This window comes from Puntigrus tetrazona, chromosome 22 (genome assembly GCF_018831695.1).
Source record: "Puntigrus tetrazona isolate hp1 chromosome 22, ASM1883169v1, whole genome shotgun sequence".
NCBI lineage: Eukaryota > Metazoa > Chordata > Actinopteri > Cypriniformes > Cyprinidae > Puntigrus > Puntigrus tetrazona.
This window is the reverse complement of record NC_056720.1, coordinates 8,728,976-8,748,048: the sequence shown is the minus strand read 5'-3', so window position 1 is coordinate 8,748,048 and position 19,073 is coordinate 8,728,976. Positions and strand designations below refer to the sequence as shown.

The 19,073-nt window shown below is 37.6% G+C and overlaps 2 protein-coding genes across 2 annotated transcripts; one reads left to right on the top strand and one right to left on the bottom strand.

Moving 5' to 3' along the window:
• Positions 1-638: 638 nt before the first annotated feature.
• Positions 639-7,645, bottom strand: dbt (dihydrolipoamide branched chain transacylase E2). Its single transcript, XM_043223142.1, has 11 exons — positions 7,551-7,645; positions 6,431-6,551; positions 6,268-6,343; positions 6,011-6,192; positions 5,810-5,937; positions 4,146-4,404; positions 3,012-3,178; positions 2,859-2,936; positions 2,596-2,787; positions 2,414-2,485; positions 639-1,621 (listed from the first exon to the last, which is right to left on the bottom strand). The coding sequence occupies exons 1-11, from the start codon at positions 7,599-7,601 to the stop codon at positions 1,454-1,456; spliced, it is 1,494 nt and encodes a 497-aa protein (XP_043079077.1). The 5' UTR covers positions 7,602-7,645; the 3' UTR covers positions 639-1,453.
• Positions 7,646-8,805: 1,160 nt separating this feature from the next.
• On the top strand, positions 8,806-13,891 carry rtca (RNA 3'-terminal phosphate cyclase). The gene is made up of 11 exons (XM_043223143.1): positions 8,806-9,219; positions 9,371-9,471; positions 10,079-10,222; positions 10,327-10,450; positions 10,526-10,584; positions 10,675-10,816; positions 11,427-11,548; positions 11,639-11,697; positions 11,873-11,967; positions 12,835-12,939; positions 13,007-13,891. The coding sequence occupies exons 1-11, from the start codon at positions 9,175-9,177 to the stop codon at positions 13,103-13,105; spliced, it is 1,095 nt and encodes a 364-aa protein (XP_043079078.1). The 5' UTR covers positions 8,806-9,174; the 3' UTR covers positions 13,106-13,891.
• Positions 13,892-19,073: the final 5,182 nt, after the last annotated feature.

Genomic DNA, 19,073 nt, shown 5'->3' with positions numbered 1-19,073 from the left:
AAAAAAAAAAGAAATAACATTAAATCATATCTGCTATTGTATACAATTATTATTGGTTTAAAATCAATGAATTTAGATGAAATTATAGGTTTTCTTATTCAGTTGCACCATATATTTATAGTTTAAGTTGCTATATTTTAATAATAACAGTAAATTTATATAAATACATTTAAAAGTATTTTTAACAGTATTGTCTTACATGTTTTCAGTCCAGTTATTCAGTTTTTTTCCCTAATTTGCACCAAACTTTAAATCACTGCGTAATGTTACATTCACCCGATCACTTTTAGTCTTACAGTAAATCTAGAACACAATTAATCCGGTTACATTTAAACATTTTCAAGGCATCTAAGAAATTCTTACCTGCATGTTCTTTCTGTAACAGATGCTTATCTAAACCCCTTTTTTGTGTCGATGGGATGAAGTCGCCAGGCTTTAAAATCTAAGCGAGAGAATGAGACAAGCTCCACCCCCTGCTGAAGCTCTGTTTGACTTGTCTGAGCATCATAAATCTTATAAGATCTACCAGCTGTGCTCATTCTGGCTCCTAAAGTTCAACCGTGTTTTGAGAAGAAACGGTAACCCTGCTTACTGGAGTATTGTCATTTAAATAGCAGTCCGCTCCTCAAAAAAAAGGCTCCTCAAATGTATAATTTATTAAAACGCTTTTCCTTGGTAATTCACACACTCACACGACAATCCCTCAAGGAAACTCCCGTTATCCACGAATGGCAGAACATTATGCTCCAACAAGAATCATCACACCAGAGAAGATAAGAGGACGTATCAGATTCCCCACAGCCAGTTTGAATCGTGTGTATATATATATATATATATATATATTTCCTCTGTGCTTTAAAAACACTTGACTGGAAACAAAAGCAGCACTGAAAAAAGAATAATAATAAAAAAGAGAAATATATTTTGCTTCAAGAAAAGTCTTTTTTTTAGGAACAGCAATATTTTAAAGTGTCACAGTACTAATATTAATTCTACAAAATATAATTTCTTTTTTATTATTATTTTTTTGCGGGTGACATTTTCACGAGATGATCCCAGACTATTTTTTTTAAATGTCGCCCACTAACAAATATATCACTTTTAAAAACCCTTGTGCAACGCCACTGGAGATCTTACAGTATGTGGAAAGTTCATTTACAAAAAAAACATCACTGGTACGTTTTGATATTGCTACAATGAGTTCACATTCTCTAACATTCAACAATGCACAATACGCTCTGGTAGATGTAACGTCTGATGTCAGTAAGGCAACAAGAGGAAAGAATGAAGAAGAAAAACGACAAAAATAGCAGTTATTAGCTTCATGACGTTGTGAAAGTCTTCTGTAGTCGTGGTGGAAACCAGCGGCGCGATTAGCGCGGTCCCCCAGTAACGCAAAAATCTTTAGTGTCGGTAGTCAAACGTCTCGATGTGCTTGGAGGAAGTGTGCTTTCTATTTCAGGTCCAGGACCATGGAAGCGGGGTTTTCCAGGTACGATCTCCACAGGTTGGAGAAGCGACACATGGTGGCTCCGTCGATGATCCGGTGGTCTGCGGACCAGCTCACGTTCATGATGTGTGCTTTCACTACTTCACCCTTGTGGTTGAAACGGGGCAGAGCCTGAGGAGAACGCAGAAATCCGATCATGTTTGGTGTGTTTATCGCCATTCCAGCTTCTCTGGCTATTTTCATGGTGTGAAATATTATATGATGTTTCTATAGTTGTTTGTACTGCAAAACTGTATTTGGCTGTATGTGTTAAAAATCTCCTCAAAAGACTAATACCATTTCCTCGCGGGTTTAAACCAGCGCAATCCGATAAAACAAGCTTAACAGATAGAAGGCATTCGGCAGAAAGACCCAAGTATTGTTAAAAGTTCGTGTTTCATCTTTGAATACTCAGCGAGTATAAACAATCTGATCCAATTGGTTAGAAAGTTCACGGGAAATTCTTCTTCCTCGCGTCGCTTTAAAAATTGGGCTCCGTTCTCATATCTAGCACGCTGCCTTGGTGCTTCTGTAGGCAGCATACTAATTGAAGCATACTAACTGAAATAAAACCCTAGTAAGTGACTGATTTGACAAAGCAGCAAATTTATACAAACGGCAATTAGCATTAGCATGTCGCTAGGCAAACTGTACTGTGCAATGCTTTACTTCGTACATTCATGAAAGTATGTAACGCAAGCATGTTAAGAGTTTGAGTAAAAAGCGGGAAAAGATGTCGCAAACTAGTACGCTAGCATCAAAACATACTGCTTTAAGGAACAATTTCATCACTACTTAGCGTAAAATCTTATTTCTGTCCGTAATTAGCAATCCTGTGGAAATTTGTTTTCCGACATATTATATTTGGCACACTACGGTGCGACTTGCATGTAAAATAGAATTTTAGCACAAAACTTTACACACCTGGATCTTCCCAAGAGCGCCGATGGCGACCTCAGGCGGCAATATGACCGGCTTTGCATAGGTTCCTCCAATCTGTCAACAAAAACAACAACAACGTTACCTCATTTTCATGCGTAGTTACACAATTTATTAGCGCCGCACGACGGGATCGAGCAGAGGTCATCCCGCCGTTCTCAACTTACCGATCCGATGTTTGAGATGGTGAACGTCCCCCCCGTGAGGTCAGCGGTCCCCAGCTGGCCCGCCGCTCCCAGCGTCTGCAGGCGGTTGAGCTCCACCGCGATTTCGAAGACACTTAGCATCTGCACGTTCTTGACGTTGGGAACCAGAAGACCTTGATCGGTGTCCATCGCCAGTCCGATGTTATGAGCAGCCTGGAGGAGGACGACCGCCGGTCAACGGTCAGTGTGATCAGAAACGTCTTTGTTATAGACGGAAACGTTACCTTATAGGTGATGTTTGCACAGTTTTCATCCAAAGAAGAGTTGAGGATGGGAAAATGGAGGAGACCGAGAGATGCTGCCTGTTTGTGAAGAAGACGGTTAGATTAAAAGCAGGTTTATTTGGAGTTTTTTAACCCCACGAATCGCTTTCGTACCTTAATGAAGAACGGCATGTAGCTGAGCTTCACTCCTCGCGACTCGGCCAGGCCTTTTAGCTCGGAGCGCAACCGGATCAGCTGGCTCAGATCCACCTCGTCTTTGTAACCAAAATGAGGGATCTTCAGAGCTGCCGACATAGTCCTTACCATTGCCTTCTGAAAGCCTTGGTTTGAGGAAAAAAATAAAATCGCGCCGTTTAAACTTAATTTCAGTTTAATGTTAGAATGCGCAATAATATAGTGCGCGTTAAAATACACAAATAGTGTGTAAAATGAATTACATTGAACTACTAAAATTAACATGGTTTTGTTATGGTCAAAATGTAGTAACCATGCTTTTTGGCATATTGATTACCACATTTTTACTACAAACACCATGGTTAAACTATGGAAAGTGTAGCAAAAAATACTTTTAACTACTGCCCTTTTTATTTAAAAAAACAAAACAAAACAAAACAAAGGTTTTCAATTTAGTTTAATGTTAGCATGTTGCTAAGCTAAATGCAAAATGCTGTGGTATGCATTAAAACACACGATACACAAAAATCGTGTATAATTAAAACTGGTTAATTTATTAGTATTTTACTTTACTGAGTGAATAATTAAAGTCGTCATACTGGCTTTGTCGGCCATTTTGGATTTTATACGCTGAACTTGATGCAATGCATCATGGGACTGGCTAAGCATACATGTGATTCTGCCTTAAGAGTTTACTGCTTACATAGTTTTAACCAACGCTTTCTGATAGCCTTAGTAAAAAAAAAGAAAAAAAAAAAAAAGAACTGATATTCGCAACAGTTTTTTACTAATATGTTGCTAAGCTACAGTTAAAATGCATAACAAAACGAAAATTGATTTTGCAATTACATATGTTTAACTACTCAAATATATTTCTGCACAGAGTGAACAATTACGTCAAATCGTCTTCGATTACACCGACCTTGCCGCAATGCATTATGGGATTGGTTAACCATGCATTTGATTCTATTCTTAACAATCACCTCCAGAAAACGTAACACTTTAAATGTTCCAACATATCATCACTTTCTAAAAAAACGTCGAAAACCGACGTTTTTTTTCTGATTTTCCTTAAACATTTGAGTGGGTGAATGGAAACACAAGCGAACAAACCTTTGATAGGTTCAGTGTGGTCTTTGCCAGTGAAGACAGGTTTAGGGATGGCCGGAGTGGGTACGCTGGGTGGAGTCATCTTCTCTTTGGGCTTCGCAGCTGGAGCTGAAGGTGCCGTGGCCGCAGGAGGTGGGGGGCGAATCTCCTGGAAGGGCGCTGGGGGTAAGATGGCCCCCGTCTGTCTGGCTATGAAGTTCAGGATGTCTTCTTTGAGAATGCGGCCGTCTCTTCCAGTGCCGACGACTTCACTTAATTTAATCTGCGAGGAAAATAATTGAATTTGTTAGCAAGAGTATGTATATATGTATGTGTATGTGTATATATGTATATGTATGCATGCATATATATATAAACAAACAACTATATAGGAACATTTTGGAAAATAATTGAATGTAGATGAACAGCATAGAAACCCTTAGTAGATATAATGTTCTACACAACTCAGCCTCCCCCTTCTTGTGGCCATAGCAACGACTCTAATTTCTCCAACTATGTGATGCTGACAGGCTAGCCATTTTGTCTAACGCTCTCCAAAAAGGATGTCCGACCATCTGTCTAGAAACAAGCTACATCTCATGACCCTGATTCATTAGGGCTACTGCATTGCCTAGCAACTTCAAGCGCCGTGCAAAAGTTTATGACCCCGATGACAATAGCTAAAGATCACCTCCCGTCGCTCTGTTTGATTCCTGCAGCCTCCCCCCCCCGGGGCCTCCTGCTGGCATCCTACGTTCAAATCAAGTTTAAATTACCCTATTATGCTTTGGGAGAAATCAAATATTCAATGGTAAATTTTTGGATTTGATTTATTGAATTTATATTATTTTTCCATTCATAATGTTAAATATTTCTGAGTTTGAAAAAATATAATAATAGTAATAATAAATTATTACTATATGCATTATGTTTTGCATTACATATTGTTCAACTGCATCAGATTATTAAAAACTTTAATGCTGTGGTCTTCATGCAACACAGACAATTATATATATTCATATACAATATATCGATAATTTGTATTTTAATTTTACAATGTGATTCAATTTTGTTATTGTCAACTAAAACTGCTATATACACACACTTTTTTTAACATAATACTAACAAAATATATATTTTATATAATTCATATATTTTACTTTTATGATAGAGTATTTCTGAGTTAAACAGAAAGAGAAAAAAATACAATATAATTTATATATTTTAAATATATATTAAATGTTTAAAAATATTCAAAATGTATTTCATTATTTGAAATACTGAAACAAGCTAAGAACAAAAATTTTAAAAGTGAAATAAAAATTTGAAAAAAGCTAAATAAAAATATTTTTTAAACTAAAAACAAACAAAATGTCAACAGAATAACAAAATAAATTAAAATAAAAGTCAATTTACAAAACTGATACATTTTTAACCATTTTCAAAACTTTGAATTGATCTTAAACTGCAGTTGGGTTATTTTGATTAGGTAAAAAAATATATATATATTAAAAGAATACTAGCTAACTAACAATAAAATATTGTAATATAATAAAAAACATGATTTTTGAAAATTAAACAACCCAACAACTATTATCTGGGGTTTTTTGTATTTGTGTGTGCATGTATATATATGTGGTTGTATTACGCAAACAACAAAAAAAAACCCAGGCAAATCCAAAACGTACATTGTTCTCCATGGCTAAGCGCCTGACGGCAGGGGTGGCCTGAGTCTTGTGACCTTTGATCTCCTGGTGCGTGTGCTCCTCTTGTGACATGGCCGGCGTCTCCACCACATCCTCCTGAGGCCCCTCCACTGCAAGAGCCAGCAAAACACTAAATAACACAAAACAAGCTCAAGCCCTCACACAAACACTCTCGATACTGACCTTGATCTGCGACCGTTTCGATGTCAACCAGCGGTTTGCCTACGAGAGCGATGGAATCGACGTCATAGTAGAGTTTGCGGATGACTCCGTCGTAGCGGCTGGTGATGGTGACGGACGCTTTGTCGCTCTGCACTTCACAGATGCTGTCGAACTGAGACACTTTGTCTCCTTCTTTCACGTACCTGATGATGAAGGACGGATAACGGCGACCCCTGCTGGTAGATATTTGCAAGTGTCGAAAAAAGAAGTAAACTTACCATTCTTTAACAGTGACTTCCATAATGCCCTCTCCGATATCCGAGAGCTTGAACTGCAAAACTGGTCTCGCTGCAACTGCGAAAAGCAGCATAAAGAGATCAGGCAGGCACGTTACTAACTGAGAACGCAGAGAACGGGTTATTGTAAATGTTAAAAATTCACCATAGCTTGCGCGAAAGAAGCGATGCTGTTGTCCAGCGATGAGGGAATATGAGTGCGGTCGGGATACGAAGCTGGCAGCCTGGAGCTTGGAGCAGCAGTGTCTGTGCAGGCGAGCAGAGACCTGAAACGCATGACACAGAACTAAAACATCGGCCAATGCTTGCAGCGTTTAAACCCATTTACAGCACTGTATACATGGAAAGAAAATCAAGACAAGTGCATAAGAAATGAATGAAAACAATAGCTGCTTATGACCGGTAGCGATTATTTAATTAATAAATATTAATAATATCGCTCAGATTAGTTATATATAATATTACATTTCAACTTGTTTGCATATAACCACTTAAAGACCAATCAAATGCAATCACTCTCTCTCTCTCTCTCTCTCTCTCACACACACACACACACATACATACATATATATATATATATATATATATATATATATATATATATATATATATATATACACATATACATACATTTATTAATTAAATTAATTATTAATACAAACATTTACACTTGTGTCTTCATTAGTGTTACAAAACTCCATGGAAGATTACCAAAAAAATAAATAAATAAATGATATAATAATAATAACATTATATATATATATATATATATATATATATATATATATATATATATATATATATATATATATATATATATATATATATTAGACAGAGAGAGAGATGCATGTTAAATATTAAATTTATAACGTTTTGTACAAGAAACTACATTTCTGTTTATCTGTAACTAAAAACAAATAAACTAAGCACTTTGCATATTTTTATGAATGTCAATACATACTTTTCATTAATAAAATGGTTAATAAATTGTAGACATTGACACTGGTCTCGTACTTCCAGAATTTGTTGGCTGTTAACAACATCTTTACGCTTGCTTTTTAACTATTGGTGTTTACATGTTGGCAACTATCCACACACATCATGCAGGTCCAGTGCTTCTGCTGCAGGCTGCTAGTTCCTCGGGTCCAGCTTTGTAATCGCTCACAAACACTGACTTGCGCCTAAATTGACTCTAAACAACACTCGCGGACGTTAGAAGTCGTTGCAATAGTAAGATTCGTGTAAAATGAAAGGCGAAAACATACCAGGCGTCTCACAAACGCGAACGGAGCCCGCACAGTGATGACGGTCGCCATCTTTCTCCAGCGATTTGGTGCAAACGGAAATGACGTCACCCTCACGCCCCGCTCCACTGGCCAATCAGAGAGCTTTTTGGCCAAGGGCAAATATTTCACAGACGTTTTAACGGAATATTTCTAATAAAAAGGAAGGCTTTAAATAGAACAAATAAATAGAAAAACTAATATAATAAGTTACACGAAATTATGTGAAATAAGGAAGAAATAACGAAAATATAAAAAATAAATTAATTAAATAAATCCCTAACTGATAAAAAATAAATAAACATCCAAAGAAACAAAGGAAAAGGAAAGGAAGAAAAAATTAAAATAGTTATATACAAAAGTAATGTGCTTCAATGCTTTTGGTGTCATGTACTAAATGTATATTCCATATATTTCAAATGACACGCAAAATAAACTAAGCCGTTTTAATTCTATGTATTAAAAATATATTTACTGTTTGAATGAAACATGCATACATGTAACGGCGCCTTGATACAACAACTATATCAAAAATGTAATAAACATATGTTTAATTGTAGGTGCTTAAAAAACTTTTTAATAACAAGGGGCAAATATTTGAGTAGAATATTTAAAGGAAGAGCTTTGAATGAAATAAAATATCAGAATGTATATAATAAATAGAACAAATCAACATAAATGATCATTGCAGAAATGATTAACTACAAACAAAATATAAATAAATATATTGTTATGAAAACTTAAATAAATAAATAATTAAATAATATAAATAAACAACCAAAGAAAGAAACAACAACAAAAAAAGATAACTAAGACCTTCAATATTCGTTTGGTGTCATAAACGTTTATTCCATTTATTTCAAATGATCCATAAGATATTTAATTCCCCGTTTGATTCTATATATTAAAAATATGTTTCTTTAGAACACGTTATGGCACCTCTAAAACGTGGCAATGTGTCAAACATAATAAAAATTGATTTGTTTTTGTTTTTTAATATTTTGATTGACAAAGTGTCACTGCTATCAGCTTATCGATCGTTTCTCGGTTCAATACGTATCGGACAAAAATCATTCTCGCTTCAACGAATCAGTTAGTTCAAGAAATCCGTTCAGTCCCCGTGGAACGAAGCGAGCGGCTCGAGTGAACCGGTTCATACAATTCACTGAAAAGATCCGATTCAGTAGAACGATTCATCAACGAATCGGACGTAGCTCTTTCGCGCAACTGCGCATGCGCAGAGCCCATCCACCATAGCAGTGTGACTGGCAAGACTAGTTGCCAGACTCAAAGTGTGATCGTATAGCCAGGAAATTCGCTCAATTCTTACTTGCGGTCGAGCCAAGTCCACCTTTATTTATTTAAACCGACCCAACCGCGCACTAAGTTTATTTCTCCTTTCAGTCGCGAAAAGCAGTTTCCCCCCGGCGCCAGAGCTTTTGTTGAGAAGTTCGCGTTCATCGCGGCATTGTTTGGGGGCCACACGCCGGTTTATGTTAACTTTCGCACAGTGTTGGAAGTCGCGCTCGGTCTCTTTATTCGCTCGCGCGCGTCGCCCCTCACGCGCACTTCGACACACCGCAACAATTTCTCGCTTTTCGCGAAAATGGCCGCAACTACGTTCGAAATGGACGGAAGTGTAATGGAAGGGGTGAGTGTTCGTTTTTTTCCCCCCAGCTTTTTTAAAAACACGTCGTTCCCGTTTAAAGTTTCGCTGCCCGGCTTGTAAGCGCGACGCTGCCCGGATTAAACGTGGTAGTTGTCGGCGATGCGGTCTAATTTTGGATGTTTGTCTTTTAAAGGGAGGACAGATTTTAAGGGTGTCTGCGGCGCTGAGTTGCATCCAAGGGGCGTCAATCAAAATAAATAAAATCCGAGCCGGTAGAAGCACCCCGGGTTTGAGGTAAGCAACAATTTCTTTTAAACGCATCCCGTATTCATTTCGGAGGCTTTGCGCACGTTTAAATTAGTGTTTTTTTTATATGTGGAACATCCTCCATTTGCTCCCCCTCCCTTCCCTATTCAACAGTGAATCATGAAACAAAGCAAAGTTGGTTTTCGGAGTCTAGCTGTTCAATTTAGGCTCCACTTTTGGAGCCGAGCGCGTAGATGTGCCACTATACACCAAGTGAAGCGGTTTTAAACAACAGTTTATCCCACGGAAATGCTGTTGAATACTTTTAGCATGAATTTTTAATGGGGCCCTTTGTTAGTTGGCACTGAAGCACATGGCTACTTTCCATGCCATCCTCTACTTTTATCCCTTTAAAGGCTCTGGGTTTTCACCGAAGCTCTTTAGCAACCAGTTTTGGGGTTTTTTTCACTCCCGAGCTGCTTAAATTTATTGCAATTAAAGATGCAGCCCGCGTATAAAAAAATAAAAAAAGTTGTGCAGACTCGAGCCATCCGATAAATGGAGCAAAACGGATTCTCCCGGTCGAGACGGGGCGATTTGGACCCGCGTGCGCTTAGTTTTCTCTCCAATTGTTGTCCCCGTTCGACGTCACCAGGCCCCAGCATCTGTCAGGGCTCCAGCTGGTGAGGGACATGTGCAACGGCAATCTGGAAGGAGCCGCGGTGGGATCCACGGAAATCGCGCTGGCCCCTGGGAAGATCGAGGGCGGGAGTCACATCGCAGACACTCACACGGCCGGGTAAGCGTCGCCTGCGAGGCATTCGGTTGGTCCCGGGCCTTCGAATCGACTCGTGACGAAGCGCTTTCGCCTCCTTACGCCTGCTTGTGTTGTCCGTCCCGCAGAAGCGTGGGGCTCCTGATGCAGATCTCGCTGCCGTGCGCCCTGTTCGCCCGGGGCCCGTCGGAGCTGTGCCTGAAGGGAGGGACCAACGCCGAGATGGCTCCTCAGATCGACTACACGCTGAAGGTACGCGTCGCTCGCTTGCATCCCGTCTCCGGCCGGACGCCCTTTCTAACGCTGACCCCCTCGCGTGTGTTTCAGGTCTTCAAACCGATCGCGGAGAGGTTCGGGGTTCACTTCGACTGCGATTTGAAGATGAGGTACTCACGCGCCACTTTGGATTCGACTGTCGACGAATCGCGCACAAAAGCTCATTTGCTTGCTTTTTTTTGTTTTGGTGTCCTGTACAGGGGTTACTATCCTAAGGGAGGTGGGGAGGTGGTGCTGAAGGTCAACCCCGTGAAGGAACTGAGTCCCATCAACATGACCGAAAGGGGAAATATCACCAAGATCTACGGCAGGGCCTTCGTGGCTGGAGTGCTGCCCTTTAAGGTGTGAGAATTTATTATTTTTTATTTATTTAATTAATTGTTTGCGGCTTTGTTTTGTAAGTCTCCTTCACAAAACATTTATTTATTTATTTAATAATCATAACATTTTTAATTAATTTATATTATAATTAATCTCCTCAGCCACATCTCTTTATTTTTTGTGCTTTCGTGAAATACTTAGCATTTCCCCTAACCGCTTTTTTCCCAAAAAAATCATGTTTTCTTCTTTTTCTTTGCTACGTAATTAGTGGACGGTGTTGTATTAAAAAGCCCCTTAATAAAACGCTGGACTAAACCTTTTTTGTGGTTAAGTTTTTGCCCAAAATGGGTTGTTTTTGTCATTTCTCTGCATCGTTTACGTTTGTTTCCCGTAACTGGCCTTGGGAATAAAAGCCATTAACCATTTCGTGTGCTTGCTGAGACCGCTGACGTTTCTTTTAACGCTATCTGGTCCAGAAGCGGCCTTGAGAAAGCTGGGTGAACCACGGCATGTTTAGTTCTTCGGCCTTTAATCGGCGTTGTTTGGAAACGGTGGCGCTGTCGTTTTTAAAAGCCCTTCGTTTATTTCCCAACTGCTCATGTAAACCTCGCTCATTGTTCTTGGTGTTCAGCTGGCGAAGGACATGTCCACGGCGGCGGTGCGCACTATCAGAAAAGAAATTAAGGATCTGTACATCAACATTCAGTCTTTGCAAGAGAAGGACAAGGCCTGCGGCAATGGCAACGGGATCATGTGAGCACCTCCGCTCTCTCTCCAAGCATCCTCCGCTCGTTTCGCGATGCCGTTTTGACTAACGTCTGCGTGTTTTGTGTCCCCTGGCAGAATAATTGCAGAATCATCCACCGGCTGCATATTTGCAGGATCATCTCTTGGCAAAAAAGGTTAGGCTTGAAAGGCTGCCCGGTCCCGGAGAATCAGTGCAGCGTCGTGGTTCTGGCGCTAGAGGGCGACGCGACACAATGAAAAGCCTCTTCTGAGTTTTAATGGTGTTTAATGGATCTCCTCCACTGAGGCGATTCGTTCTTAAAATCCACGTTGTTTCTGTCTTGTCTTCAGGCGTGTACGCTGACAAAGTCGGCATCGAGGCTGCAGAAATGTTGCTAAGAAACATCAGGCATAACGGCTGCGTGGACGAGTTCTTGCAAGACCAGGTCAGACAAACAAACACTTTCAGTGCAACGCAATAAACGCGTGGTTTTTTTTGGAGAGGACAATTTATACATTTTATTTGACATTTAATTAATCGATTTATTTTTTTCCCTTAAGTAGCATTGGGGGTAAAACCAAAATCTCCTTTTTTTTTCTCTTTATTTTTTTTATAAAAAAAAAATAAAAAAAAATTACGTTGGGCTAACAGCTAGAAACGTGCCTATTTTTATTTTGTGCATTATTACTCATTGAATAGCATTAGACAAAGCTCCTCCTCTTTTTTTTTTTTTTTTTTTTTTTTTTTTTACTACTACACAATTTATTTTTGTAAAATTGGTGTCACATTTATTTCTTGTTTTGTACCTAGCTCTTAAACCACAACATGCTTTGTTTTTTTTCCTATTTTTGTAATGCATAACCAGCCCTGAAAGTAACTCTTAAACTGCAACATACCTTTTTGTTTTACTTTGCCATGCATTTAGTTTCTTTTCATTGTAACTAGCGTCTAAAAAAAGAAGGTGCTGGTTTACAAATACATAATTTGCGTGTATTTCATTAGTATAATGTTTTTTGCAACTAGCTTTTAAACGAAAGCATGCTCTTTGTTTTGCAGTGCTTCATTAAAGCGCTTAAAAATGCTCTTAAATCGTTGTTTTACTTAACATGCATTGCTACGTGAGCCGCGTCTTAGCACTCGCATTCCTGATTTTGATCGCTTCCGTTGTCCTCGTTTATAAGTCGCTCAAAAAATGTCTGCCGAAGGTGTTTTTTCTTTGCAAATACCATCAAAAGTCCTTAACGCGCTTTTTAACGCCGTGTTTCATTTTAAGCGCAACATAACTAAAACAATTGCACGTTTTTTTTCGCAGCTTATTGTTTTCATGGCCTTGGCGAACGGCACGTCCAGAATGCGAACGGGCCCGATCACGCTCCACACGCAGACGGCGATCCACGTGGCCGAGCAGCTCACCAACGTAAGTCGCGCTTCAGAGGCACTTCTCTTTAAAAACACGGACCGACTTTAACTCCTTTCCCTTGCAGGCAAAATTTGTTATACGCAAATCGGAGGACGAGCACGCCAACAACGATACCTACATCATCGAGTGCCAGGGAGTGGGTGCCACCAACCCTAATTTGTGAAGACGTGGATCCGTTGAGGAGGACTTGTAGCAGAGACACACTACTACTGTAACTGACTGGGTGACGCGAAGACAACGTTATCTTTCGCGATTACGATACGTTTTGAGTTTTGTTTATTTTTGTTTTTGGGCGCTGACCGCAGAGCCTGTCCGTATTTGTTCCCTGTTGTGTCCCATTCAGAAACTTTCGTTGTTACTCAGGGTATCGCCTTATACTGTAATGAAACAGACACTTTGAACTCTTCACGCAATATTCGCGGGATCCTGACCGCTTCTTTTCGGGCAAATTCGTTTTACCGCACGCTAACACGAGCCTTAACGTTTCATTAAACCCTTCCGATGCCGTTAACGATGATAACAATAGCTTAACCAATTTGCATGGACGTAGTAAAATACATGTATGTCACTGGTAAATTAGTGCACTGTGTGTACGAGGAGGAAAACGTTTTTCATTCAAGTTTATGGTTCCATGTAGCTGCTTTTTTTTTTTTTTTTTTGGTTTGTTTTATTTAAGTATTTTCTGCATCTTTTTCGAAATTTCATTGCCATCTTATTCTATTTTTCGTCGACAGCCTTAGGTTATTGCCTTTTTGACTTCGAAAATGATTCCCGCTTGGTCATTATTTGTATTTGTTATTTATAAGATGGAATTTCTGATGTTTTTGTTTTTTTTTTGCTCAATTATTTTTGCCTTTTTTTTGCCAACTTTAGGTGACCATGTTCTTTTGTAATTTGCATTAAGAAATTGTGGAGGAAAAAAAACACAATAAAATAAGAGATAGACGTACGGCGTTTCGTCTTCATTCTGTTTTCTTTTCTTTCTTTTTTTTCTATAATTGGATGATTTATCTGTATTTAAAGTGACGGTTCATCAAAAAAACTTAAATTGTCGTTTACTTGCCCTCAAGCTTTTCCAAACATGAGTTTGTTATTCCCTTTGAACGCAAAAGAAGATATTTGCCCGAATGATGCAATTCTACCTCCATAGAATTGAAAAAAATACTATGAAAGCCGATGGCTGCCGTCAACAGTTTTGGTTTGGATCAACTTGAGGGTGAGTAAATGACAACATTTGTCATGGTGAACTATCCCTCTTAAAATCTCACCATCCCGTGCCTTTCTGATATAATTCAGGCCTTTTGCATTCGTTTTTTCCGTCTTAAAGACTCTCACGGGCGTTTAAAGCGCTTTTATGTGTTTTACGCCCATATAAAAGGGCTACTAAACGACGTACCTAAGTGAAAGCACTTGTCGGGCTTACGATGCAAATCTTCACATTTAGCTCACCCTAGAGACGGCCTACAAGTGTTAGCCGTTGCCGGTCCGACTGGAGTGTCTTCCCTCGGCTCCTTTGTGCTCACAATTACTGCCAGCAGATGCCAGGACAATAGAGGGAGCAGAAGAGAATAGGGGAAGCCATGTGATGATACGTGAATATGCATGGAGCCCTTGGGTCTGGAAAGGGCACGTCTACATTGTTAAAAGGAGAAGGCTCCCCTCGGGGCGAGGGGCGTGGCTTCTGAAGCGCTTTCAGCGGGCCGTCGGTCTGATCATTGGCTGTCCGGCGCATCTGTTGCCGTGGGGAGTAATTAAACGGTGGCAGGGCTCAAAAGAAAACCTCTGCATATGGTCTGGAAAATCAAACCAATTAATGGATTTCGATGCTAGGCGTTTTAAATGTAATAGCTAAAGTGAATTCATTTAAGTGTTTTAATAACATCGCTAAGATTGAGGTTTGCTTATTGTTTTAATTGATAAAAAGCAGCGTTTTTAAAAAAAACATTTAAATAGATACCGCTTTGCTTACGGTTTGGATTATTAAACAACAAAAAATTGATACAAAAATGTTTTGATATACTTTTATAAACTGTGTGTGTGTGTTTACTCATTGATATAAATTAAATAAATGTAAATAAATTCTAATTACATAAATTTGTTTTTGTCAGTAAAAAATAAAATGCACACACACAAAGTGTTAATACAAGTAGAGAAATCTATTTAGTCTGTATATTTTATAATTAACATTTTGAGATTAAAATTAAAGATCCGTTTTTTTTAATGTAAAAATGAATTAATTAGTATTTATTAAATTTGTTATTATTTACAATTACATAAATCTGCCTCGCAATGCATTGGAAAGGATGTAAAAAGGCTTCGTCGGGTAAAATGTAGGGCCCTGGCACTGGTTTGCACGTAACGCTTTTATGATAACGCTGTGGTTACAGCTTTCTGAACATAACCTACATAAAGTTTTATGACTTTGCAGTTTGGTGCACAAATATGGCATCACACAACACATTTCTGCTTTGACGTGCAGCATAAAGATTATTGCTAGGCAATAAGCCACCTGTAATGTTCAGTGCACCACCACTTACATTATCTTTTGTTTTAAACTCAAACAGTGTTAGAGTCAATAACTGTACGGACTTCTGCCCATGTTAGATTAGATAAGGTCACAGGACGGATAACACAAGCACACTGAATTCACCAAAGCATTAAACTCCATGGTGATTAATATATTTGAAGTATGATATTGGAGCAGTTCAGTATATGGACATAAGATATGGACGTAATTTTGCTGTGACCTAATTTTAATTAATGTGACCTAACAAATAAATTAAATACTTTTTGTCCAACGTTAGAAAGAAAATCTTTGCATATCTAAAATGAGTTATTTTATTTTTTTTAAATCGATATTCTATGAATTTGTTATATTTCAGAAAGTATCTGAGTGAATTTTGACCAAATATTGGCTGATTAGACATATTGTAGAAACGTCATTTCAATAAATTTGAATAGAATTGATTATTTGCTGTTTTCAGCATAGCGTTTATTTAGATGTTCATTTATTTTTGAGAAATATTGGCTTGCCAACCAGCTAAAATACAATATTTTCTATTATTAATTTGTCTGTTTTATTTAAATAAAATAGTTTTATTATAAATGTACTACATAGATATGTATATCTTTTAGTAAGGGTTTATGTTGTTGTTTTCTTTGTTTTTAAACCAGTTTTTGAGGTTTGTTTGTTTGTTTATAAAACGTTTTTTGAGTTTTGTTTGTTTTTAAAACGTTTTTAAGGTTTGATTGTTTTTAAACCAGTTTTTAAGGTTTGTTTGTTTTTAAACCAGTTTTTGAGGTTTGTTTGTTTTTAAACCAGTTTTTAAGGTTTGTTTGTTTTTAAACCAGGTTTTGAGGTTTGTTTGTTTGTTTATAAACCAGTGTCTGGAGGTTTTGGATTATTGTTTGTTTTAAAACTACTTTTTGGGGTTTGTTTGTTTTATAAACCAGTTTTTGAAGGGCTTTTAAATATAGTGTTATCAGGTGTAGCACTATTCCGTTCAATCCATTCTGACCACCAAGCAAAAAACTCACAATAAGTCATCTACGTGACCTCGGGCACCTCGGCCGAGTCAATACCTGAGCTCCAAAGGCACAGTCAAAACACCAATTTTCACAAGCGCTCGTGAAACCTGTCATTTACTTTTTCCACGATGTCGATGCACAGAACCAAGACATTAGCTGAAGCATAGATATGCTGTTTGTGACACGATGACGACCTGGAGCCATCTCCGGAGGAAGAAACGTCACAATAGCGCGCTCTGTTCGGAAAAGTAACGCAAGGAACCTTGAAAGTCACACCTTGCCAGGACTGTAAGACGAGGAGCATGCGAGGAAACCTGAGCGCGCCGAGTGAACCGGATCCTGCTCGCTCTGTTCCACCGGCACACTCTGTCCCCGCAGACCACCGCTCCTGAGGGTCCCAGCAAACCCGGCTCCGCTCAACCTCCATGAAGGCATGTCAGACGCTGTGTCCTGGAGATCCCAGGAGAATAGCGAATGGAGCCAGTCAGCCTCGGCCATCCACAAGGTCTGGATCTCCTTAGTAGGAGGTAAGATGGACTTATATGACTTGGACGTTGCATGTGACAGCAGTCCTGCTCAGTTTGGAGGAAAATGATGATATATTGATTGATATATATGTGTGTATATATATATATATATATATATATATATATATATATATATATATATATATATATATATATATATATATATATATATATATATATATATATATATATATATATATATATATATATATATATATATATATATATATATATATATATATATATATATATATATATATATATATATATATATATATATATATATATATATTTGATAAAAATATGTCATTAATAAAAACATATGTAAAAATACATATTCTTGTATTAAAAATAAAAGAAACTACTGGCAAAAAAATAAAAATATATTAATTTGATGTATATTTACATTAGTGCTGGCAAGCAATTAATCATTATTAATCACATCCAAAATAGTTTTTAGTTTTTGATTACATAATATATGTGTACTGTGCATATTTATTATGTGTATATAAATAACCACACATGCATGTATGTATTTCAGAAAAATATGTTATGTTTATCCATGGAATATATTTCTATAATAAATTATTTTTGAAGATATATATTTTTAATATTTTTCTAAATATATAATGCATGTGTATAATAAATATATACAGCATTTATAACAAAAACATGACATTTATTTATTTGTTATTGTTAAATATTCAATTAAAAACAGACATTTTATTTCACCGACAGAATATTGATTTGATTTGCTACATAATTATTAGCTGTAACAAATATTACAATAATTTGATCGACATAAAAACAATTACTATTTTGTATTTTTGTTACATTTTAAACAAAACAATTATTACATACGCAGCTATTTTGAAGAACCCTTTTCTCCATACGGTGAAGTTGAAACAACACTGAAAATATCTTCTTTTGTGTTTCACAAATGAAGGAAAGGATGTTTGGGACAACGTGAGGATGAATAAACCATAGCACACTTATCTTTCTCCTTTAAGACTCTAGACGTATGCTAACCTGATAACATAAAAAAGAAGCTTTTCTCAAATGCTTTTTGGCTCAATTCTCAAACTATTGTTTTCTTAATTAACTTCTTGTTCACATCGGATTGGAATTTCTTTTTGATTTGAGCAGATTGCAAATGGATAAACTGGAAAATGACCTATTTTTGTGTATTCGTGGCAACATACAAAATATGAAAACAAAATACTTATATATATTTTTATTTTAGTATTTGGCACGACTAGGTTTTGAAGCACGAATGAAATGTTTTGGGTGAGTGGGTACGTGCTGCAGAAGAAGTGCTGAGGTCCCAGCAAACAGTTGTGACGATTGCACTCACACTTTAGAGACCGTTTGGAAAAATGTGCCAAAGCAACTGAGAAAAACTGTAATATCAAAACGAAGCACGAGCTGGTTCTCCCAGCAAAGGGCAGCAGGTTCAGGGTGTTGTTTACTCATTTGCAGATTATTCAAATCCTATGCGCAATGCACCAAAACATCCCTAAGCACGTAAAAACAATGCAGAAAGATCAGTGTGGGCTTTCATGAATGGACCTACATTACTAATCTGCTTCATGATGTCCATCTGCTCACGCCGAAGTGTTTAGAAGCTGATGAGAGTGACCCCAATAAACAGTCTGCTGTGAGCTCAGGTTTACAGACTGTCTGACCACTGTGTGCCATAACTACAAACACACGAGAGAGGGAGAGAGAGATGGATGGATAGATGGATAGACAGACATATAGATAGACATATAGATAGATAGATAGATAGATAGATAGATAGATAGATAGATAGATAGATAGATAGATAGATAGATAGATAGATAGATAGATACGAATGGACCAACGGATAGATAGATAGATAGATAGATAGATAGATAGATAGATAGATAGATAGATAGATAGATAGATACACGAATGGACCAACGGATAGATAGATAGATAGATAGATAGATAGATAGATAGATAGATAGATAGACAGACAGACAGACAGACAGATAGATAGATAGATAGATAGATAGACGAATGGACCAACGGATAGATAGATAGATAGATAGA